Raw genomic sequence first — 22,941 nt, 5'->3', positions numbered from 1 at the left:
GGATGGACTGGGAGGGACTGGGGGGAACTGGGAGGGATTGGGGGGGAGTGGGAAGGACTGGGATGGACTGGGGGGAAGTGGGAGGGACTGGGATGGACTGGGAGGGACTGGGGGGGAGTGGGATGGACTGGGAGGGGATTGGGAGGGACTGGGAGGGACTGGGATGGACTGGGGGGCACTGGGAGGGGATTGAGGACACTGCTTTGGACTGGTTTGGACTGGTTTGGACTGGACGGCGATTGGAGCCCATTTGGGGTTTTGGGGCCATTTTTTTTCAGGGCCATTTTTGGGTCTGGTCTTGGGGGTTTTGGGGCCATTTTGGGGTTTTTGGGGCCGTTTTTTGGTGTCCCTGACCTGCCCGGTGTCCCCAGCCCGTTTGAGGTGACAGTGGCACCTGAGGGTGGGTGACCATTGTGACCGTTGGTGCTGTGTACCTGGGAGGGACTGTTTGGGGACTTTTTGGGGCCGTTTTGGCTGTTTATGGGGGTTTGGGGTTTTGGGGCCATTTTGGGGGTTTTGGGGCCGTTTTTGGGGCTGTTTTGGGGCCATTTTGGGGGTTTTTGGGGCTGTTTTTTGGTGTCCCTGACCTGCCTGGTGTCCCCAGCCCGTTTGAGGTGACAGTGGCACCTGAGGGTGGCACTGGGAGGGACTGGGTGACCATTGGTGACCATTGATGACCATGGGTGGTTTTGGGGCCGTTTTTGGGGCCATTTTGGGGGTTTTGGAGTTGTTTTGGGGCCGTTTTTGGGGCTGTTTTGGGGCTGTTTTGGGGCCGTTTTTGGGGCTGTTTTGGGGCCATTTTGGGGGTTTTGGAGTTGTTTTGGGGCTGTTTTGGGGCCGTTTTGGGTTTTGGGGCTGTTTTGGGGCCTTTTGGGGCTGTTTTGGGGCCTTTTGGGGCTGTTTTGGGGCCGTTTTTGGGGCTGTTTTGGGGCCGGTTTTGGGGTTTTTGGGGCCGGTTTTTGGTGTCCCTGACCCCTGCCCGGTGTCCCCAGCCCGTTTGAGGTGACAGTGGCCCCCGAGGGCGGCGCCCCCCGGGTCAGGGCCTGGGGGCCCGGCCTGGAGGGGGGGGTGGCCGGGAAAGCCGCGGATTTCATGGTGGAGGCGATCGGGGACGACGTGGGCACGCTCGGTGAGAGCGGGAATGGGGGCGTTTCGGGGAGGTTTGGGGGAAATTGGGATTTTGGGGGGATTTGAGGGGATTTCAGGGGGTTTGGGGGGAAATTGGGGATTTTGGGGAGATTTTTGGGGATTTCAGGGAGGTTTGGGGGGGAAATTGGGGATTTTGGGGGGGGGATTTGGGGATTTCAGGGAGGTTTGGGAGGAAAATTTGGGATTTTGGGGGGGATTTTTGGGGATTTCAGGGAGGTTTGGGGGGAAATTTTGGCATTTTGGGGGGAGATTTTTGGGAATTTCAGGGAGATTTGAGAAGGTTTGGGGGGAAATTGGGGATTTTGGGAAGATTTTTAGGGATTTCAGGGAGGTTTGGGGGGAAAATTTGGCATTTTGGGGAAGATTTTTGGGAATTTCAGAGAGATTTGAGAAGGTTTGGGGGGAAATTGGGGATTTTGGGAAGATTTTTAGGGATTTCAGGGAGGTTTGGGGGGAAAATTTGGGATTTTGGGGGGGGGGGGGGGGGGGGGGGGGGGTGTTGTTGGGGGGGGGGGTGGGGGGGGGAGGGGGGGGGTTGGGGATTTTGGGGATTTCAGGGAGGTTTGGGAGGAAAATTTGGGATTTTGGGGAGGTTTGGGGGATTTCAGGCAAGTTTGGGGGAGGATTTGGGATTTTGGAGACGATTTGGAGGGATTTCGCAGAGGTTTGGGGGAGGATTTGGGATTTTGGGGGAGATATTGTGGTTCCCATCACCAATTTTGGGTTTCTCACCCCAAACCAGGGTTCCCATCACTGATTTTGGATTTTGGGGTCCCAATCCCGGTTTCTCCGCAGGTTTCTCAGTAGATTTGGGGTTTTCCATCACGCATTTTGGATTTTGGGTTCCCAATCTGTGTTTTTCCCCATAAATCAGGGTTCCACGATGGATTTTGGGGTCCCAGTTTGTGTTTCCATCACTGATTTTGGGTTTTGGGTCCCAATCCCTGTTTCTCCCCAGGTTTCTCAGTGGATTTGGGGTTCCCATCACTGATTTTGGGTCCCAATCCCGGTTTCCTCCTCCCCAGGTTTCTCGGTGGAAGGTCCATCCCAGACCCACCTGGGTACAAGGACAGGTTCCATGATGGATTTTGGGGTTCCCAATTTTGGGTTTCTCCGCAGGTTTCTCGGTGGATTTGGGGTTCCCATCACTGATTTTGGATTTTGGGTCCCAATTTTGGGTTTCTCCGTCACTGATTTTGGTTCTCTGGTTTCTCCGCAGGTTTCTCGGTGGATTTGGGGTTTCCCATCACTGATTTTAGGTTCTCTGGTTTCTCTGCGGTTTCTCGGTGGATTTGGGGTTTCCATCACTGATTTTGGTTCCCAATTTTGGGTTTCTCCGCAGGTTTCTCGGTGGATTTGGGGTTCCCATCACTGATTTTGGTTCCCGATTTTGGGTTTCTCCGCAGGTTTCTCGGTGGAGGGTCCCTCCCAGGCCCGCCTGGAGTGCGAGGACGGCGGCGACGGCTCGGGCCGGGTGCGCTACTGGCCGCAGGAGCCGGGGCTGTACGCGGTGCACGTGCTGTGCGACGGCGCCGACATCCGGGGCAGCCCCTTCATGGCCGACATCCGGCCCCAGAGCGGCGACAGCTTCCCTGAGAAGGTGGGCATGACCCCAAAACCCGGCCTGAAATACCCCAAAACCCTGCCCCAAATTCCCTTTGAAATGCCCCAAAACCCTGCCCCAAATCCCCCTTGAAATGCCCCAAAACCCTGCCCCAAATCCCCCTTGAAATGCCCCAAAACCCTGCCCCAAATCCCCCTTGAAATGCCCCAAAATCCTGCCCCAAATCCCCCTTGAAATGCCACAAAACCCTGCCCCAAATCCTGCCCCAAATCCCCCTTGAAATGCCCCAAAACCCTGCCCCAAATCCACACCAAAATCCCCAAATTCCTGCCCGAAAATCCTGCCCCAAATCCTGCCCCAAATCCCCCTTGAAATGCCCCAAACCCTGCCCCAAATCCTGCCCCAAATCCCCCTTGAAATACCCCAAATCCTGCCCCAAATCCACACCAAATTCCCCAAAATCCTGCCCCAAATCCCCCTTGAAATGCCCCAAATCCTGCCCCCAAATCCTGCCCCAAATCCCCCTTGAAATGCCCCAAATCCTGCCCCAAATCCCCCCTTCATGGCTGACATCCTAGAGCAATGACAGCTTCCCTGAGAAGGTGGGGATGACCCCAAAATCCCCCAAAATCCCCCAAAATCCTGCCTGAAATCCCCAACAAAATCCTCAAAATCCCCACCCAAATTCCTGCCTCAAATCCTCCCAAAATCTTGCCCGAAGTTTCTCCCAAATTTCTCTGAATTTCCCCCAAATTCCCCTGAATTTCCCCAAATCTCCCATGAATTTCCCCAAATTTCCCCCAAAATTCCCCAAATCCCCCTGAATTCTTCCAAATCCCCCTCCAATTTCCCCGAATTTCCCTGAATTTCCCCAAATCCCCCTCCAATTTCCCCTAAATTTCCCCAATTTTCCCCCAAATTTTCCCCGAATTTCCCCAAATTTCCCCAAATCCCCCTCCAATTTCCCCAAATTTCCCCTGAATTTCCCCAAATCTCCCCCAAATCCCCCCTGAATTTCCCCCGAATTCCCCCAAATTTCCCCAAATTTCCCCCAAAATTCCCCTCCAATTTCCCCAAATCCCCCCTCCAATTTCCCCTGAATTTCCCCCAAATCCCCCTCCAATTCCCCCGAATTCCCCCGAATCCCCCTGCAATTTCCCCGAATTTCCCTGAATTTCCCCAAATCCCCTTCCAATTTCCCCAAATCTCCTCCAAATCTCCCCTGAATTTCCCCAAATTTCCCACAAATTTCCTCTGAATTTCCCCAAATTTCCCCTCCAATTTCCCCAAATTTCCCCCGAATTTCCCCAAATTTCCCCAATTTCCCCAAATTTCCCCCCAAAATCCCCCAAATCCCCCTCCAATTCCCCCGAATCCCCCTGCAATTTCCCCGAATTTCCCTGAATTTCCCCAAATCCCCCCCAATTTCCCCTAAATTTCCCCAAATTTCCCCCAAATTTCCCAAATTTCCCCAAATTTCCCCAAATCCCCCTCCAATTTCCCCAAATCTCCTCCAAATCTCCCCTGAATTTCCCCAAATTTCCCACAAATTTCCTCTGAATTTCCCCTGAATTTCCCCAAATCCCCCTCCAATTTCCCCAAATTTCCCCCGAATTTCCCCGAATTTCCCCCAAAATGCCCCAAATCCCCCTCCAATTCCCCCGAATCCCCCTGCAATTTCCCCGAATTTCCCTGAATTTCCCCAAATCCCCCTCCAATTTCCCCTAAATTTCCCCAAATTTCCCCCAAATTTCCCCCGAATTTCCCCAAATTTCCCCAAATCCCCCTCCAATTTCCCCAAATCTCCTCCAAATCTCCCCTGAATTTCCCCAAATTTCCCACAAATTTCCTCTGAATTTCCCCTGAATTTCCCCAAATCCCCCCCAATTTCCCCCAAATTTCCCCATTTCCCCCAATTTCCCCCAAATGCCCCCCCTCCCCTCAATTCCCTCCCACAATTTCCCCGAATTTCCCTGAATTTCCCCAAATCCCCCTCCAATTTCCCCTAAATTTCCCCAAATTTCCCCCAAATTTCCCCCGAATTTCCCCAAATTTCCCCTGGATTTCCCCAAATCCCCCTCCAATTTCCCAAAATCCCCCCTGAATTTCCCCAAATTTTCCCCGAATTTCCCCAGATTTCCCCCAAAATGCCCCAAATCCCCCTGCAATTCCCCCGAATCCCCCTGCAATTTCCCGAATTTCCCGAATTTCCCCCGAACCCGGCAGGTGAAGGCGCAGGGCCCGGGGCTGGAGCCCTCGGGGGTGCTGCTGAACAAAGCGGCCGAGTTCAGCGTGGACGCGCGGCACGGCGGCAAGGGGAACCTCAAAGTGCACATGCAGGTGGGGTTTGGGGGATTTTGGGGATTTTTGGGGATTTTTAGGAATTTTAGGGAATTTTTTGGGGATTTTTTGGGGATTTTTTGGGGGGTTTCAGAGGGATTTGGGGGCATTTCAGGGGGAATTTGGGGGATTTAGGGCAATTTTGGGGTTTGGAGGGAAGGGAATCCTCAAAGTGCAGATGCAGGTGGGGATTATTTGGGATTTTTAGGAATTTTGGGGATTTTAGGGAATTTTTTGGGGATTTTTTGGGGGGTTTCAGAGAGATTTGGGGGCATTTCAGGCATTTTAGGGGGGATTTAGGGGAAATTTTGGGGGTTTGGAGGGAAGGGAAACCTCAAAGTGCAGATGCAGGTGGGGATTTTTGGGGAATTTTGGGGATTTTGGGAATTTTAGGGAATTTTTGGGGGATTTTTAGGGGGGTTTCAGAGGGATTTGGGGGAATTTGAGGGGATTTAGGGGAATTTTTGTGAGGGGTTTGGAGGGAAGGGAAACCTCAAAGTGCAGATGCAGGTGGGGAATTTTGGGGATTATTTGGGATTTTTAGGAATTTTGGGGATTTTAGGGAATTTTTTGGGGATTTTTTGGGGGGTTTCAGAGGGATTTGGGGACATTTCAGGGGGAATTTGGGGGATTTAGGGGCAATTTTGGGGGATTATTTCGGATTTTTTGGGATTTTTAGGAATTTGGGGGAATTTTAGGGAATTTTTTGGGGATTTTTGGGGGGTTTCAGAGGGATTTGGGGGCATTCCAAGCATTTTAGGGGGGATTTAGGGGCAATTTTGGGGGTTTGTGAGGGAAGGGCAGCCCCAAAGTGCAGATGCAGTTGGGGATTATTGGGGATTATTTGGGATTTTTGGGAATTGTTTGGGAATTTGGGGGAATTTTGGGAATTATTTGGGAATTTTAGGGAATTTTTGGGGGATTTTTTGGGGGGTTTCAGAGGGATTTGGGGGCATTTCAGGGGAATTTGGGGGATTTAGGGGCAATTTTGGGGGTTTGGAGGGAAGGGAATCCTCAAAGTGCAGATGCAGGTGGGGATTTGGGGATTATTTGGGATTTTTGGGAATTGTTTGGGAATTTGGGGGAATTTTGGGGAATTTTGGGGAATTTTTGGGGGATTTTTAGGGGGGTTTCAGAGGGATTTGGGGGCATTTCAGGCATTTCAGGGGAATTTGAGGGGATTTAGGGGAAATTTTGTGGGGGTTGGAGGGAAGGGAAACCTCAAAGTGCAGATGCAGGTGGGGATTATTTGGGATTTTTTGGGATTTTTAGGAATTTTGGGGATTTTAGGGAATTTTTTGGGGATTTTTTGGGGGGTTTCAGAGGGATTTGGGGGCATTCCAAGCATTTTAGGGGGGATTTAGGGGAATTTTTTGGGGTTTGGAGGGAAGGGAAACCTCAAAGTGCAGATGCAGTTGGGGATTATTTGGGATTTTTTGGGATTTTTAGGAATTTTAGGGAATTTTGGGGAATTTTTGGGGATTTTTGGGGGATTTTTTGGGGGGTTTCAGAGGGATTTGGGGGCATTTCAGGGGGAATTTGGGGGATTTAGGGGCAATTTTTGGGGTTTGGAGGGAAGGGAAACCTCAAAGTGCACATGCAGGTCGGGATTATTTGGGATTATTTGGGGATTATTTGGGAATTTTGGGAATTGTTTGGGAATTATTTATTTGGGAATTTTGGGGGGAATTTACAGAATTTTTGGGGGGGTTGAGGTGGATTTTGGGGAAGATTTAGGGAATTTTGAGGGGTTGACAGGGATTTTGGGGGTTTGGGGAAGATTTGAAGGATCTGAGGGGGATTTTGGGCTCTCTGAGCTGATTTTTGAGGGCGTTTTGGGGCCAGATTTTGGGGTGATTTAGGCACAGCCGGGCTGGGGCGGATTTGGGGGATTTTGGGGAGGATTTGAGAGGAATTTTGGGGAAGATCTGAAGGATCTGAGGAGGATTTTGGGCTCTCTGAGCTGATTTTTGAGGGCGTTTTGGGTGATTTTAGGAAGATTTTGGGGTGATTTAGGCACAGCCAGGCTGGGCTGAATTTGGGGGATTTGAGAAGAATTTTGGGGGGTTTGGGGAGGATTTGAAGGATCTGAGGAGGATTTTGGGCTCTCTGAGCTGATTTTTGAGGGTGTTTGGGACCAGATTTTGGGGTGATTTAGGCACAGCCGGGCTGGGGCGGATTTGGGGAGGATTTGAGAAGAATTTTGGGAGTTTTGGGGAAGATCTGAAGGATCTGAGGAGGATTTTGGGCTCTCTGAGCTGATTTTTAAAGGGCGTTTTGGGTGATTTTAGGAAGATTTTGGGGTGATTTAGGCACGGCCGGGCTGGGGCGGATTTGGGGATTTGAGAAGAATTTTGGGGGGTTTGGGGAGGATTTGAAGGATCTGAGGGGGATTTTGGGCTCTCTGAGCTGATTTTTGGGGGCACTTTGAGCACTTTTGGGATCAATCCCCTTCAGATTTTGGGAAGATTTGGGCACAGCCGGGCTGGGGCTGAATTTGGGGAGGATTTGAAAGGAATTTTGGGAGTTTTGGGGAAGATTTGAAGGATCTGAGGGGGATTTTGGGCTCTCTGAGCCGATTTTTGAGGGCGTTTTGGGTGATTTTAGGAAGATTTTGGGGTGATTTAGGCACGGCCGGGCCGGGGCGGATTTGGGGGATTTTGAGGAGGATTTGGGGAGGATTTTGGGCTCTCTGAGCCGATTTTTGAGGGTGTTTTGGGTGATTTTGGGGCCGGATTTTGGGGTGATTTAGGCACGGCCGGGCCTGGGGTGGATTTGGGGGATTTTGGGGAGGATTTGAGAGGAGTTTTGGGGAAGATTTGAAGGATCTGAGGGGGATTTTGGGCTCTCTGAGCTGATTTTTGAGGGCGTTTTGGGTGATTTTAGGAAGATTTTGGGGTGATTTAGGCACGGCCGGGCTGGGGCGGATTTGGGGGATTTTGGGGAAGATCTGAAGGATCTGATGGGGATTTCGGGCTCTCTGAGCCGATTTTTGAGGGCGTTTTGGGTGATTTTGGGGCCGGATTTTGGGGTGATTTAGGCACGGCCGGGCCGGGGCGGATTTGGGGGATTTTGGGGAGGATTTGGGGGTGCTGAGCCGTTTATTTTGTGTTCCCAGGACGCTGAGGGGAACCCGGTGGACGTGGCGGTGAAGGACAACGGGAACGGCACGTTCAGCTGCGCGTACACGCCCAGGAAGGCGCTGAAGCACACGGCCATGCTGTCCTGGGGCGGCGTCAACATCCCCCAGAGCCCCTTCCGGGTGAGGCACCCGAAACCGGGGTTGGGGGGGAAACGGCCCCAAAAACCTAAAATTGGGGTTTTATGGGGGAGAAATGCCCCAAAAAACCCTAAAAATTGGGGTTTTATTGGGGGAGAAACGGCCCCAAAAACCCCAAAAATTGGGGTTTTATGGGGGAGAAACGGCCCCAAAAACCCAAAAAATGGGGTTTTATTGGGGGAGAAACGGCCCCAAAATTGGGATTTTATGGGAGAGAAATGGCCCCAAAAAACCCCAAAAATTTGGGTTTTATTGGGAGAGAAATGCCCCAAAAACCCTAAAAAATGGGGTTTTATTGGGGAAGAAATGGCCCCAAAAACCCCAAAAATTGGGGTTTTAGGGGGGGGTAAATGTGCCAAAAATTGGGGTTTTAGGGGAGAAATGGCCCCAAAAAACTAAAAATGGGGTTTTGGGGGTAAATGTGCCCCAAAAATTGGGATTTTGGGGGGAGAAATGGCCCCAAAAAAACCCAAAATTTGGGGTTTTATTGGGGGAGAAACGGCCCCAAAAAACCCAAAAATTGGGGTTTTTTTGGGGGAGAAATGCCCCAAAAACCCTAAAAAATGGGGTTTTATTGGGGAAGAAATGGCCCCAAAAACCCCAAAAATTGGGGTTTTAGGGGGGGATAAATGTGCCAAAAATTGGGGTTTTAGGGGGGAGAAATGGCCCCAAAAAAACTAAAAAATGGGATTTTGGGGGGGGTAAATGTGCCAAAAATTGGGATTTTGGGGGAGAAATGGCCCCAAAAACCCCAAAATTTGGGGTTTTATTGGGGGAGAAACGGCCCAAAAACCCAAAAAATGGGGTTTTATGGAGGAGAAATGGCCCAAAAACCCTAAAAAATCGGATTTTATTGGGGGAGAAACGGCCCCAAAAACCCTAAAAATTGGGGTTTTAGGGGGGGGTAAATGTGCCAAAAATTGGGGTATTATTGGGGAGAAATGGCCCCAAAAACCTAAAAAATGGGGTTTTAGGGGGGGCAGAAATGGCCCAAAAATTGGGATTTTAGGGGGTAAATACCCAAAAATTGGGATTTTGGGGGGTCTGGCCCCATTTTTGGGGGGTCCCAACTCCATTTTTGGTTATTCCGGGTTCCTCAGGGCATCCTAAACCTCCATTTTTGTGTTTTGAAACCCAATTTTTGCGCGTTTTTGGGGCTCCTGAGTTCCTGGCGGTGCCATGTTTGGGTCTGGGGTCCCCAGCCCCAGTTGGGGGTCCCAGCCCCAGTTTGGGGGTCCCAGCCCCAGTTTGGGGGTCCCAGCCCCAGTTTGGGGGTCCCAGCTCCAGTTTGGGTGTCCTGGGTTCCTCAGGGCATCCTAAACCTCCATTTTTGGCTTTTCAAACCCAATTTTGGAGCTGTTTTTGGACTCCTGAGTTCTTGGGTGTCCCGTGTTTGGCTCTGGGGGTCCCAGCCCCAGTTTGGGGGTCCCAGCTCCAGTTTGGGGGTCCCAGCCCCAGTTTGGGGGTCCCAGTCCCACTTTTGGGGCTCCTACCCCAGTTTGGGTGTCCTGGGTTCCTCAGGGCATCCTAAACCTCCATTTTTGGCTTTTCAAACCCAATTTTTGCGCGGTTTTTGGGGCTCCCGGTGGGCAGGCGGTGCCGTGTTTGGCTCGGGGGGTCCCGGGGGTTTGGGGCGCCCCTGACCCCCCGGTGCCCGCAGGTGGGGGTGGGCGCAGCCACCCGCACAAGGTGAAGGTGTCCGGGCCGGGCGTGGCCAAGGCCGGGCTCAGGGCCCTGGAGCCGACCTTCTTCACCGTGGACTGCGCCGAGGCCGGCCAGGGTGCGCTGGGGGATTGGGGGGGTCTGGGGGGTCTGGGGGGAATTTGGGGGGGGTTTGGGGGGTCCAGGGTGGGCTTGGGGGGGCATTGGAGGGGTCCAGGGTGGGCTTGGGAGGATTGGGGGGCCCCAGGGTGGGCTTGGGGGGATTTGGGGGGGGGCTGGGGGGAATTTGGGGGGTCCAGGGTGGGCTTGGGGGCATCTGGGGGGTCCAGGGTGGGTTTGGGGGATGTTGGGGGGACTGGGGGAATTTGGGGGGTCCAGGGTGGGCTTGGGGGGATTGGGGGGGTCCAGGGTGGATTTGGGGGGACTGGGGGTCTGGGGGAATTTGGGGGGATTTGGGGGCATCTGGGGGGAGATTTGAGGGGATTTGGGGGGGTCCAGGGTGGGTTTGGGGGGATTGGGGGTCCAGGGTGGGCTTGGGGTGGGGGGGATTTGGGGGGTCCAGGGTGGGTTTGGGGGATTGGGGGGCCAGGGTGGGCTTTGGGGGGATTTGGGGGGTCCAGGGTGGGTTTGGGGGATTTGGGGGGACTGGGGGATTTGGGGGTCCAGGGTGGGCTTTGGGGAGGATTGGGGGCGTCCAGGGTGGGTTTGGGGGGATTTGGGGGGTCTGGGGGGAATTTGGGGAGATTTGGGGGGCATCTGGGGGAGATTTGAGGGGGATTTGGGGGGTCCAGGGTGGGCTTTGGGGGAGGATTGGGGGGTCCAGGGTGGGTTTGGGGGGATTTGGGGGGAGATTTGGGGGGATCTGGGGGATTGGGGGGAGATTTGGGGGGTCCAGGGTGGGCTTGGGGGGATTTGGGGGGGTCCAGGGTGGGCTTGGGGGATTGGGGGGGTCCAGGGTGGGTTTGGGGGGATTTTGGGGGACTGGGGGGTCTGGGGGGATTTGGGGAGATTTGGGGGGTCCAGGGTGGGCTTGGGGGATTTGGGGGGTCCAGGGTGGGTTTGGGGGATTTGGGGGGACTGGGGGTCTGGGGGGAATTTGGGGGAGATTTGGGGGTCTGGGGGGATTTGGGGGAGATTCAGGGGTCCAGGGTGGGCTTTGGGGAGGATTGGGGGCGTCCAGGGTGTGTTTGGGGGGATTTGGGGGAGATTTGGGGGGGTCTGGGGGGAATTTGGGGGAGATTTGGGGGATCCAGGGTGGGTTTGGGGGGGATTGGGGGGGGCTGGGGGCTTTGGGGGCATTGGGGGGGTCCAGGGTGGGCTTGGGGGGATTTGGGGCTTGGGGGGGTTGGGGGGCGTCTGGGAGGGATTTGGGGGTCTGGGGGAGATTTGGGGGGGTTTAGGGGGGTCTGGGGAGGGATTTTGGGGGGGTCGGGAGGGGATTTGTGGGGAGATTTGGGGGAGTCCGGGGAGGGGGGGTGGATTTGGGGCAAATTGGGGAGGGTTTGGGGTCCGGTGGATTCCTGCAGGGATTTTGGGGGGTCCCAGGGGGTTCTCCAGAATTTGGGGGTTGGGGGTTTGGGGGTCCCTGACCCCGCCCCGCCCCCAGGTGACGTCAGCATCGGCATTAAATGCGCCCCGGGCGTGGTGGGCCCGGCCGAGGCCGACCTGGACTTCGACATCATCCGCAACGACAACGACACCTTCACCGTCAAGTACACGCCCAAGGGCGCCGGGCTGCACACCATCATGGTGCTGTTCGCCGGCCAGGTGGGGCTGGGGGCTTCGGGGGCTGGGGCTTTGGGGGCTCGGGGGCTTTGGGGGTCGGGGGCCTCGGGGGTTTGGGGTGTTCAGGGGATTCAGGGTGTTCAGGGGATTTAGGGTCAGTGGGCTACACACCATCGTGGTGCTGTTCGCCGGCCAGGTGGGGCTGGGGGCTTCGGGGGGCCTCGGGGGTCTGGGGGGTCTGGGGGCTTCGGGGGGCTCGGGGGGGTTTGGGGTGTTCAGGGGTTTGGGGGTTTGAGGAGTTTGAGGGGTTTGGGGTTGTTGGACCCCCCACACCATCATGGTGCTGTTCATGGACAGGTGGGGCTGGGGGTTTCAGGGGGGCCTCGGGGGTCTGGGGGTCTGGGGGTCTCGGGGGGCTGGGGGCTTTGGGGGCCTCTGGGGGCCCTCGGGGGTTTGGGGTGTTCAGGGGTTTGGGGGTTCAGGGGTTTGGGGGTTCAGGGGGTTGCACCCCATCATGGTGCTGTTCATGGACAGGTGGGGCTGGGGGTCCGGGGGGGGCTGGGGGCTCTGTGGGGCTCGGGGTCTCTGAGTGGTCTGGGGGTCTCAGGGGGTCTCAGAGCCTCAGGGGGTCTCAGGGGTCTCAGGGGGTCTCAGGGGTCTCGGGGTCCTGGGGGTCTCAGGGGGGGTCTCAGGGGTCTCAGGGGGTCTCTGGGGGTCTCTGGGGGGTCTCAGGGGTCTCGGGGTCCTGAGGTCTCAGGGGTCTCAGGGGTCTCAGGGGGTCTCAGGGGTCTCAGGGGGTCTCGGGGGTCTCTGGGGGTCTCAGGGGGGTCTCAGGGGGTCTCGGGGGTCTCTGGGGGTCTCAGGGGTCTCAGGGGTCTCAGGGGGTCTCGGGGGTCTCAGGGTCTCTGGGGGTCTCAGGGGGTCTCAGGGGGTCTTGGGGGGTCTCTGGGGGTCTCAGGGGGTCTTGGGGGTCTCGGGGTCTCTGGGGGTCTCAGGGGGTCTCAGGGGGTCTTGGGGGTCTCGGGGTCTCAGGGGGTCTCAGGGGTCTCTGAGGTCTCAGGGGGTCTCTGGGGGTCTCAGGGGGTCTCGGAGGGGTCTCAGGGTGGTCTCGGGGGTCTCTGACTGGTCTGGGGGTCTCAGGGGTCTCAGGGGGGTCTGGGGGGTCTCAGGGGGGTCTCAGAGCTCTCAGGGGGGTCTCGGGGGTCTCTGGGGGTCTCGGGGGGTCTCAGGGGTGTCTCAGGGGGTCTCGGGGGTCCCGGGGGTCCCAGGGTCTCGGGGGTCTCGGGGGTCTCAGGGGTGTCTCAGGGGTGTCTCAGGGGGGTCTCAGGGGGGTCTCTGGGGGTCTCAGGGGTCTCAGGGTGGTCTCAGGGGTCTCAGGGGTCTCTGGGGGTCTCTGGGGTCTCAGGGTCTCTGGGGGTCTCAGGGGGCTCTGGGGGTCCCTGAGGTCTCAGGGGGTCCTGGGGGTCTCAGGGGTCTCTGGGGGTCCTCGGGGTCTCTGGGGGTCTCTGAGGTCCCAGGGGGTCTCAGGGGGGTCTCAGGGGTCTCTGGGGGTCTCGGGGGTCTCTGGGGGTCTCAGGGGTCTCTGGGGGTCTCGGGGTCTCTGGGGGTCTCTGGGGGTCTCTGAGGTCTCAGGGGGTCTCAGGGTGGTCTCAGGGGTCTCAGGGGTCCTGGGGGTCTCTGGGGGTCTCTGGGGGTCTCAGGGTCTCTGGGGGTCTCGGGGGTCTCTGGGGGTCTCAGGGGTCTCTGGGGTCTCAGGGGGTCTCTGGGGGTCTCTGGGGGTCTCTGAGATCTCAGGGGGGTCTCGGGGGTCTCAGGGGTCTCTGGGGGTCTCAGGGGTCTCGGGGGGTCTCAGGGGGTCTCAGGGATGTCTCAGGGGGGTCTCGGGTGTCTCAGGGGTCTCAGGGGGGTCTCTGGGGGTCTCAGGGGTCTCAGGGGGTCTCGGGGGTCTCAGGGGTCTTTGGGGGTCTCGGGGGTCTCTGGGGGTCCCTGACCCCGCTGCCCCCCCAGGCCACGCCCAGCAGCCCCATCCGGGTCAAGGTTGACCCCGCCCACGACGCCAGCAAGGTCAAGGCCGAGGGGCCCGGCCTGAGCCGCTCCGGTGGGTCTGGGGGCTTCGGGGGGACCGGGGGGGATCTGGGGGTCCTGGGGGCTGGGGGCTGGGGGGACCCCAGAGGGAGAACTGGGGGCAATTGGGGGGGTCCTGGGGAGGGAATTTGGGGTTCCCAGATTCCACCAAGCTGAGCCGCTCTGGTGGGTCTGGGGGCTTCGGGGGGACCGGGGGGGATTTGGGGGTCCTGGGGGGGATTTGGGGGGACTGGGGAGGGAATTTGGGGTCCTGGGGAGGGAAATCTGGGGAGGTTTTGGGGGTCCCTGGGGGGCTGGGGAGGGAATTTGGGGTCCTGGGCTTCTTTTGGGATTTGGGGATTTGTGGGGGTGTCTGACCGGGATTTGGGGTTTTTGGCGGGTTCTTTCTGTATTTTGGGTTTTTGGGGGTGTCTGACCAGGATTTGGGGGTGTCTGCAGGATTTTGGGGTGTCTGATCTGTATTTTGGGTTTTTGGGGGTGTCTCACCAGGATTTTGGGGTGTCTGCCCAGGATTTTGGTGTGTCTGATCGGGATTTTGGGTTTTTGGGGGTGTCTGACCAGGATTTTGGGGTGTCTGATCGGGATTTTGGGGTTTTAGGGATGTCTAACCCGGATTTTGGGGGTTTTTGGGGGTGTGTGATTGGGATTTCGGATTTTTTGGGGTTGTCTGACCGTGATTTTTGGGGGTGTCTGACTGTGATTTTGGGGTGTCTGGCCGTGATTTTGGATTTTTGGGGTGTCTGATCGGGATTTTGGATTTTTGGGGGTGTCTGACTGTGATTTTGGATTTTTGGGGTGTCTGACCGGGATTTTGGATTTTTGGGGTGTCTGACTGTGATTTTGGTGTGTCTGACCGATTTTGTTTTTGGGGTGTTGATTTTTTGGGTGTCTGTTTTTTTTGGGGTGTCTGACTATTTTGGATTTTTGGGGGTCTGACTGTGATTTTGGGGTGTCTGACTGTGATTTTGGATTTTTGGGTGTCTGAGTTTTTGGGGGTCTACGTTGTTTTGGGGTGTCTGACTGTGATTTTGGGGGTGTCTGACCATGATTTTGGATTTTTGGGGTGTCTGACTGTGATTTTGGGGTGTCTGACCGTGATTTTGGATTTTTGGGGGTGTCTGACTGTGATTTTTGGGGTGTCTGACCGTGATTTTGGTGTTTTGGGGTGTCTGACTTTGATTTTTGGGGTGTCTGACTGTGATTTTGGGGTTTCTGACCGATTTTGATTTTGGGGTGTCTCCAATTTTGTTTTGGGTGTCTGACTGTGATTTTGGGGTGTCTGACCGTGATTTTGGATTTTTGGGGGTGTCTGACCGTGATTTTGGGGCGTCTGACCGGGATTTTGGATTTTTGGGGTGTCTGACTGTGATTTTGGATTTTTGGGGTGTCTGACCGTGATTTTGGGGTTGTCTGACCGTGATTTTGGATTTTTGGGGTGTCTGACTGTGATTTGGGGTGTCTGACCGTGATTTTGGATTTTTGGGGTGTCTGACTGTGATTTTGGGGTGTCTGACTGTGATTTCGGGTTGTCTGACCGGGATTTTGGATTTTTGGGGTGTCTGGCTGTGATTTTGGGGTGTCTGACCGGGATTTCGGGGTCGCCCAGGTGTGGAGCTGGGCAAGCCCACCCATTTCACGGTGAGCACCAAGGGCTCGGGCAGGGCCGCCCTGGACGTGCAGGTGACGGGGCCGGGCAAGGGCGAGGCCGTGAGGGACCTGCAGGTGACCGACAACCACGATGGCACGCACACGGTCACCTACACACCTGTGCAGCAGGTGAGGCCCAAAATCACCCTAAAATACCCCAAAACACCCCAAAAACACCCCCTGAAACCCCAAAAACACCCACACGGTCACCTACACACCTGTGCAGCAGGTGAGGCGCCCAAAATCACCCTAAAATACCCCAAAAACACCCCAAAAACACCCCCTGAAACCCCCAAAACACCCCCACTGTCACCTACACACCTGTGCAGCAGGTGAAAACCCCAAAATCACCCTAAAATACCCCAAAATACCCCAAAACCACCCCCACAGTCACCTGCACACCTGTGCAGCAGGTGAGACACCCAAAATCACCCTAAAATACCCCAAAAACACCCCCTGAAACCCCCAAAACACCCCCACTGTCACCTACACACCTGTGCAGCAGGTAAAGCACCCCAAAACACCCTAAAATACCCCAAAATACCCCAAACCCACCCCAACACTCTGTGCAGCAGTGAACACCCCACCTAAAAACCCCAAAAACACCCACACTGTCACCTACACACCTGTGCAGCAGGTGAGGAACCCAAAATCACCCTAAAATACCCCAAAATACCCCAAAAACACCCCCTGAAACCCCAAAAACACCCACACGGTCACCTACACACCTGGGCAGCAGGTGAGGAACCCAAAAATACCTTAAAATACCCCAAAATACCCCAAAAACACCCCCTGAAACCCCAAAAACACCCACACTGGTCACCTACACACCTGTGCAGCAGGTGAGGCGCCCAAAAACACCCTAAAATACCCCAAAATACCCCAAAAACACCCCCTGAAACCCCAAAACCACCCCCACTGTCACCTACACACCTGTGCAGCAGGTGAGGAACCCAAAATCACCCTAAAATACCCCAAAATACCCCAAAAACACCCCCTGAAACCCCAAAACCACCCCCACGGTCACCTACACACCTGTGCAGCAGGTGAGGCGCCCAAAATCACCCCAAAATACCCAAAATCACCCCAAAAACACCCCCTGAAACCCCAAAAACACCCACACCGCCACCTACACACCTGTGCAGCAGGTGAGGAACCCAAAAATACCTTAAAATACCCCAAAAACACCCCAAAAACACCCCCTGAAACCCCAGAAACACCCCCACTGTCACCTACACACCTGTGCAGCGGGTAGAACACCCCAAAACCTTCAATGACCCCAAAAATTGGCTCTGTGACCCCAAAACCCCCCCCAAAACACCCCCTAAAAACCCCCTCAAAAATCCCATAAAACCCCTAAAAAAATCCAAAAAAACCCCTAAAAAAATCCAAAAAAACCCCTAAAAAAATCCCAAAAAAACCTTAAAAAATCCCAAAAAACCCCTAAAAAATCCCCAAAAAACCCCTAAAACTCCCAAAAAAACCCTAAAAAATTCCAAAAACCCCAAAAACACCAAAAAACCTAAAAAATCCCAAAAACCCCTAAAAAAATCCAAAACCCCTAAAAATCCAAAACCCCTAAAAATCCCAAAAACCCCTAAAAATCCCAAAACCCCTAAAAATCCCAAAACCCCTCCAAAAACCCCCAAAATCCAAAACCCTAAAAATCCAAAACCCAATCCCAAACCCCCAAAATCCAAACCCCCAAAATCCCATAAACCCCTAAAAACAAAACCCAAAATCCCCCCAAAAATCCCAAAACCCCAAAAATCCAAACCCCAAAAATCCCAAACCAAAAATCCCAAAACCTAAAAATCCAAAACCCAAAAATCCCAAACCCCTAAAAATCCCAAAAACCTAAAAAATTCCAAAAACCCGTTAAAAATCCCAAAAACCCCTAAAAAATCCCAAAAAACCCCTAAAAAATCCCAAAAAAACCCCTAAAAAATCCCAAAAAACCCCAAAAATCCCAAAAAACCCTAAAAATCCCAAAAAACCCCTAAAAAATCCCAAAAAAACCCCTAAAAAATCCAAAAGAACCCCTAAAAAAATCCAAAAAACCCTAAAAAATCCCAAAAAACCCTAAAAAATCCCAAAAAAACCCCTAAAAAAATCCAAAAAACCCCCTCAAAAATCCCATAAAACCCCTAAAAAAATCCAAAAACCCCTAAAAAATCCAAAAAACCCCTAAAAAAACCAAAAACCCCTAAAAATCCCAAAAACCCTAAAAATCCCAAAAACCCCTAAAAAATCCCCAAAAACCCCTAAAAATCCCCAAAACCCCTAAAAAATCCCAAAAAAACCCTAAAAAATTCCAAAAAACCCGTTAAAAAATCCCAAAAACCCCTAAAAAAATCCCAAAAAAACCCCAAAAATCCAAAAACCCCTGGCCCTAAAAAATCCCAAAACAAAACTAAAAAATCCCAAAAAACAAAAATCCCAAAACCCCTAAAAATCCAAAAAACCAAAAAATCCCAAAAACCCTAAAAATCCAAAAACCTAAAAAATCCCAAAAACCCTAAAAATCCCAAAAACCCCTAAAAAATCCAAAAAAACCTAAAAAATCCCAAAAACCCCTAAAAATCCCAAAAACCCTAAAAACCAAAAACCCCTTAAAAATCCCAAAAAACCCCTAAAAAATTCCCCCAAACCCCCCCTGGATGGGCTCGGGGGGGGGTCCCCGAAGCCCCCCGGCCCCCCCTGAGCCCATGGTGTCCCCCAGGGCAATCTGGGGGTGTCGGTGACCTACGGGGGGGACCCCATCCCCAAGAGCCCCTTCGGCGTCGGGGTCAGCCCCGGGGTGGACCTGGGCAAGATCAAAATCTCCGGCCTGGACGACAGTAAGGGGGGCCGGGGGGGTTTGGGGAGGGGTCTTTGAATTTGGGGAGGGGTCCCTGAATTTGGGAAGGGGTTTTTGGGGGGTACTGAGGAGTTTTTGGGGCATTTTAAGAGGGGTTTAGGCACCGCCTTTGCACCCCAGTCTTAGAGGGGTTGGGGTCCTGGGGGGGAATCCAGATTTGGGGAGGGGTCTCTGAATTTGGGGAGGGGTCTCTGAATTTGGGGAGTGGGCTGGGGGAGGGGATTTGAGGGGCTCTGAGGGGGTTTGAGGGGGTTTGGGGAGGTTTGAGGGGGTTTGGGGAGGTTTGAGGGGGTTTGGGGACAGTTCTTGTCCCCTCCCAAGGGAACCAGTGAGGCTGGGGGGGGAAGAGAATTTGGGGCGGGGGTCCCTTAATTTGGGGAGGGGTCCCTGAATTTGGGAAGGGGTTTTTGGGGGGTACTGAGAGGGTTTTGGGGCATTTTAAGGGGGTTTAGGCACCCTGCTTGCACCCCAGTCTTAGAGGGGTTGGGGTCCCGGGGGAATCCAGATTTGGGGGAGGAGTCTCTGAATTTGGGGAAGGGTCTCTGAATTTGGGGCGGGGGTCCCTTAATTTGGGAAGGGGTTTTTGGGGGGTATTGAGGGGTTTTTGGGGCATTTTAAGGGGGTTTAGGCACCTCCTTTGCACCCCAGTCTTAGAGGGGTTGGGGTCCTGGGGGGAATCCAGATTTGGGGAGGGGTCTCTGAATTTGGGGAGGGGTCCCTGAATTTGGGGAGGGGTCCCTGAATTTGGGGAGTGGGCTGTTTGGGGAGGGGATTTGAGGGGCTCTGAGGGGGTTTGAGGGGGTTTGGGGAGGTTTGAGGGGGTTTGGGGACAGTTCTTGTCTCCTCCCAAGGGAACCAGTGAGGCTGGGGGGGGAAGAGAATTTGGGGCGGGGGTCCCTGAATTTGGGGAGGGGTCCCTTAATTTGGGAAGGGGTTTTTGGGGGGTACTGAGGGGTTTTTGGGGCATTTTAAGGGGGTTTAGGCACCGCCTTTGCACCCCAGTCTTAGAGGGGTTGGGGTCCCGGGGGGGACTCCAGATTTGGGGAGGGGTCCCTGAATTTGGGGAGGGGGCTGGAGGGGGTTTGGGTTTGGGGGATTCTGGGGGGTTTGGGAGGGGGAGGGTTGGGGGTTTCCTGTCCTCAATTTTGGGATCCCCCCCTAATTCCACCTCAATTTTGGGATTTGCACCCCAATTTTAGGACGCCCTCCCCAAATCTGTTATTCACCCCCCGTTTCAGGCAGATTTGGGGTTCCCTGTCCCTAACCCTTTGCCCCCTCCCCAGTTTCATGTCCCCCTCCCCAATTTGGGATTTACCCAATTTCAGCCATATCTGGGGGTCCCTAACCCTTTGCCCCCCTCCCCAGTTTGGGATTCACCCCCCGTTTCAGGCAGATTTGGGGTTCCCTGTCCCCAGTTCATGTCCCCCTCCCCAATTTAGGATTCACCCCCATTTCGGGCAGATCTGGGCTCCCTAACCCTTTGTCCCCCTCCCCAATTTGGGATTCACCCCCCCTTTCAGGCAGATTTGGGGTTCCCTGTCCCCAGTTCATGTCCCCTCCCCAATTTAGGGATTCACCCCATTTCAGGTAGATCTGGGGTCCCTAACCCTTGTCCCCCCCCAATTTGGGATTCACCCCCAGTTTCAGACTGGTTTTGGGGTTCCCTGTCCCCAGTTCATGTCCCCCTCCCCACTTTGGGATTCACCCCCATTTCGGGCAGATCTGGGGTCCCTAACCCTTTGTCCCCCTCCCCAATTTGGGATTCACCCCCCCTTTCAGGCAGATTTGGGGTTCCCTGTCCCCAGTTCATGTCCCCCTCCCCAATTTAGGATTCACCCCCATTTCAGGTAGATCTGGGGTCCCTAACCCTTTGTCCCCCTCCCCAATTTGGGATTCACCCCCAGTTTCAGACTGGTTTTGGGGTTCCCTGTCCCCAGTTCATGGCCCCCTCCCCACTTTGGGATTCACCCCCATTTCGGGCAGATTTGGGGTTCCCTGTCCCCAGTTCATGGCCCCCTCCCCAATTTGGGATTCACCCCCATTTCGGGCAGATCTGGGCTCCCTAACCCTTTGCCCCCTCCCCAGTTCCATTACTCCCGCAGGTTCAGGGGGATTTGGGGGTTCCCCGTCCCTGACCCATTGCCCCCTCCCCAATTTCCGTGCGCAGAGCTGGAGGTGGGCAAGGCGCAGGAGTTCACGGTCAAGGCCAAGGGCGCGGGGGGCCAGGGCAAGGTGGGTGCCCGCATCCTGGGCCCGGCGGAAGGCCGCTGCGTGCAGCGGGTAGCCGCGGCGCGGCCCCCGAGCGCAGCGCCGGCCGTGCGCAACGACGAGGGCCCCCACAGCGTGGAGGTCACCTACGACGGCGTGCCCGTGCCCGGCAGCCCCTTCCCCGTCGAGGTGGTGCCGGCCACTGACCCCTCCAAGGTGAGGGGAGGGGCTTGGGGGGGTTGGGCGTTTATGTGGGGGGGGTCCTGGGATCCAACTCAACCAATCCACTTCAACTCAACCCAACTCAATTCAACTCAACCAATCCAGCCCAACTCAACCCAACCAACCCAACCCATTCCGTCTCAACGAATCCCAATTCAACTCAACCCAACCCAACCAGCCCAACCCAACTCAACTCAACCAATCCAGCCCAACTCAACCCAACCAACCCATTCCGTCTCAACCCATCCCAATTCAACTCAACCCAACCAACCCAACCCAACTCAACCAATCCAACCCATCCCAACTCAACCCAACCAACCCAACCCATTCCATCTCAACCCATCCCAATTCAACTCAACTCAACCTAACTCAACCAATCCAACCCATCCCAACTCAACCCAACTGAACCCAACCAACCCAACCCATTCCGTCTCAACCCATCCCAATTCAACTCAACTCAACCCAACCCAACCAACCCAACCCAACTCATCCCAAGCAACTCAACCCAGCTCAACCCAACCAACTCAACACAACCCGACTCAACCCACCCCACCCTAAGCCATCCCAACCCAACTCAACCCATCCCAACTCACCCCAACCAATCCAATCCAACCCATCCCAACCTGACCCACCCCAACTCAACCCAACCAACCCAACCCAACCCTTCCACCTCCCCAGGTCCGTGCCTTTGGCCCCGGTCTCCAGGGGGGCCTGGCGGGGGTTCCGGCCCCGTTCACCATCGACACCAAAGGCGCCGGCACGGGCGGTTTGGGGCTGACCGTGGAGGGGCCCTGCGAGGCCAAAATCGAGTGCCAGGACAACGGCGACGGCACCTGCTCCGTGTCCTACCTGCCCACGGAGCCCGGCGACTACAACATCAACATCCTCTTTGCCGGCGCCCACATCCCGGGCTCGCCGTTCCGCGCGCCCATCCGGCCCAAGTTCGACCCTTCCAAGGTCACCTGCGAAGGGCCGGGGTTGGAGAAGGCCACGGCCGGGCAGCCGGGGCGGTTCCGCGTGGACTGCAGCCGGGCGGGCACGGCCGAGCTGACCATCGGCATCGCCTCGGAGGCCGGGGCGCGGGCGGACGTGAGGGTGGAGGAGAACGGCGACGGCATCTACACCATCGCCTACACGCCGCGCAGCGCCGGCGTGCACACCGTCACCGTGGAGTACGGCGGGCAGCCCGTGCCGCACTTCCCCAGCACCGTGCGTGTGGAGCCGGCACCGGCCGCCGTGGATACGAGCGGCATCAAGGTGTACGGGCCCGGCGTGGAGGGGAAGGGTGAGTTTGGGGGTGGGGTGGGATGGGTTGAGTTTGGTTTGGATGAGTTGAGTTGAGTTGGGTTGGCTGGGATGACTTGAGTTGGGTTGGCTTGAGTTGGGTTGGGATGAGTTGAGTTGAGTTGGGTTGGCTTGAGTTGGGTTGGGATGGGTTGGGTTGAGTTGGATTTGGACGAGTTGAGTTGGGATGAGTTGGTTGGGTCAGGTTGAGTTGAAAGAAGATGCAATGGGTTGCGTTGGTTGGGATGGGTTGAGTTTGGTTGAGATAAGTTGAATTGTGTTCAGTTTGGTTGGGTTGGCTTGAGCTGAGTTGGGATGAGTTGGGTTGTGTTGGAAGATGATGGAACGGGTTGGGTTGGGTTGGCTGGGATGAATTGAGTTAGGTTGAGTTGAGTTGGGTTGGGTTGGGTTGGTTGAGTTGAGTTGGGTTGGGTTGAGTTGGGTTGGGTTGGGTTGGGTTGGGATGATTTGGGTTGACTTGAGTTGGGCTGTGTTTAGTTGGGCTGTGTTGAGTTGGGTTGAGTTGGGTTGAGTTGAGTTGGGTTGTGTTGGAAGAAGACCCCATTGACCCCAACCCCATTTCCCCATCCCAGCCGTGTTCCGCGAGGCCGTGACGGAGTTCGAGGTGGACGCCCGCGCCGTGTCCAAGGCCGGCGGTCCCCTGGTCAAGGCCTTGGTGTCCAACCCCTCCGGAAACGTCACCGAGACCTTCGTGGAGGACCGGGGTGATGGCACCTACCACGTGGAGTACACCCTCACGAGGAGGGGAGCGCGCCCCGCATTCCGGGGAGATCTGGGGGGATTTTGGGTGACTTTGAGGGATTTTGGGGTGATTTTGGAGGATTTTGGAGGATTTTGGAGGCTTGGGGGGATTTTGAGAGTTTTGGGATATTCTGAGGGATTATGAAGGTTTTC

General features: G+C 55.2%; 1 protein-coding gene across 1 annotated transcript in view; it reads left to right on the top strand.

Moving 5' to 3' along the window:
- The window catches only part of LOC115916635 (filamin-A-like), a gene marked incomplete at its 3' end in the record, with an annotated part of 40,026 nt that extends 17,192 nt beyond the window's left edge, over positions 1–22,834 (top strand). The window contains 12 exon segments of the mRNA XM_030970348.1: positions 993–1,129; positions 2,556–2,749; positions 4,940–5,053; positions 8,172–8,335; positions 10,010–10,113; positions 11,602–11,762; positions 13,728–13,818; positions 15,412–15,581; positions 18,175–18,292; positions 20,480–20,736; positions 21,421–22,027; positions 22,620–22,834. Coding sequence (XP_030826208.1) covers positions 993–1,129; positions 2,556–2,749; positions 4,940–5,053; positions 8,172–8,335; positions 10,010–10,113; positions 11,602–11,762; positions 13,728–13,818; positions 15,412–15,581; positions 18,175–18,292; positions 20,480–20,736; positions 21,421–22,027; positions 22,620–22,834 — 2,332 coding nt within the window.
- Positions 22,835–22,941: the final 107 nt, after the last annotated feature.

Source organism: Camarhynchus parvulus, unplaced genomic scaffold (genome assembly GCF_901933205.1).
Source record: "Camarhynchus parvulus unplaced genomic scaffold, STF_HiC, whole genome shotgun sequence".
In the NCBI taxonomy this organism is placed as follows: Eukaryota; Metazoa; Chordata; class Aves; order Passeriformes; family Thraupidae; genus Camarhynchus; species Camarhynchus parvulus.
Note: the sequence above shows the minus strand (reverse complement) of the source record. Positions and strands in the feature narration are given on the sequence as shown.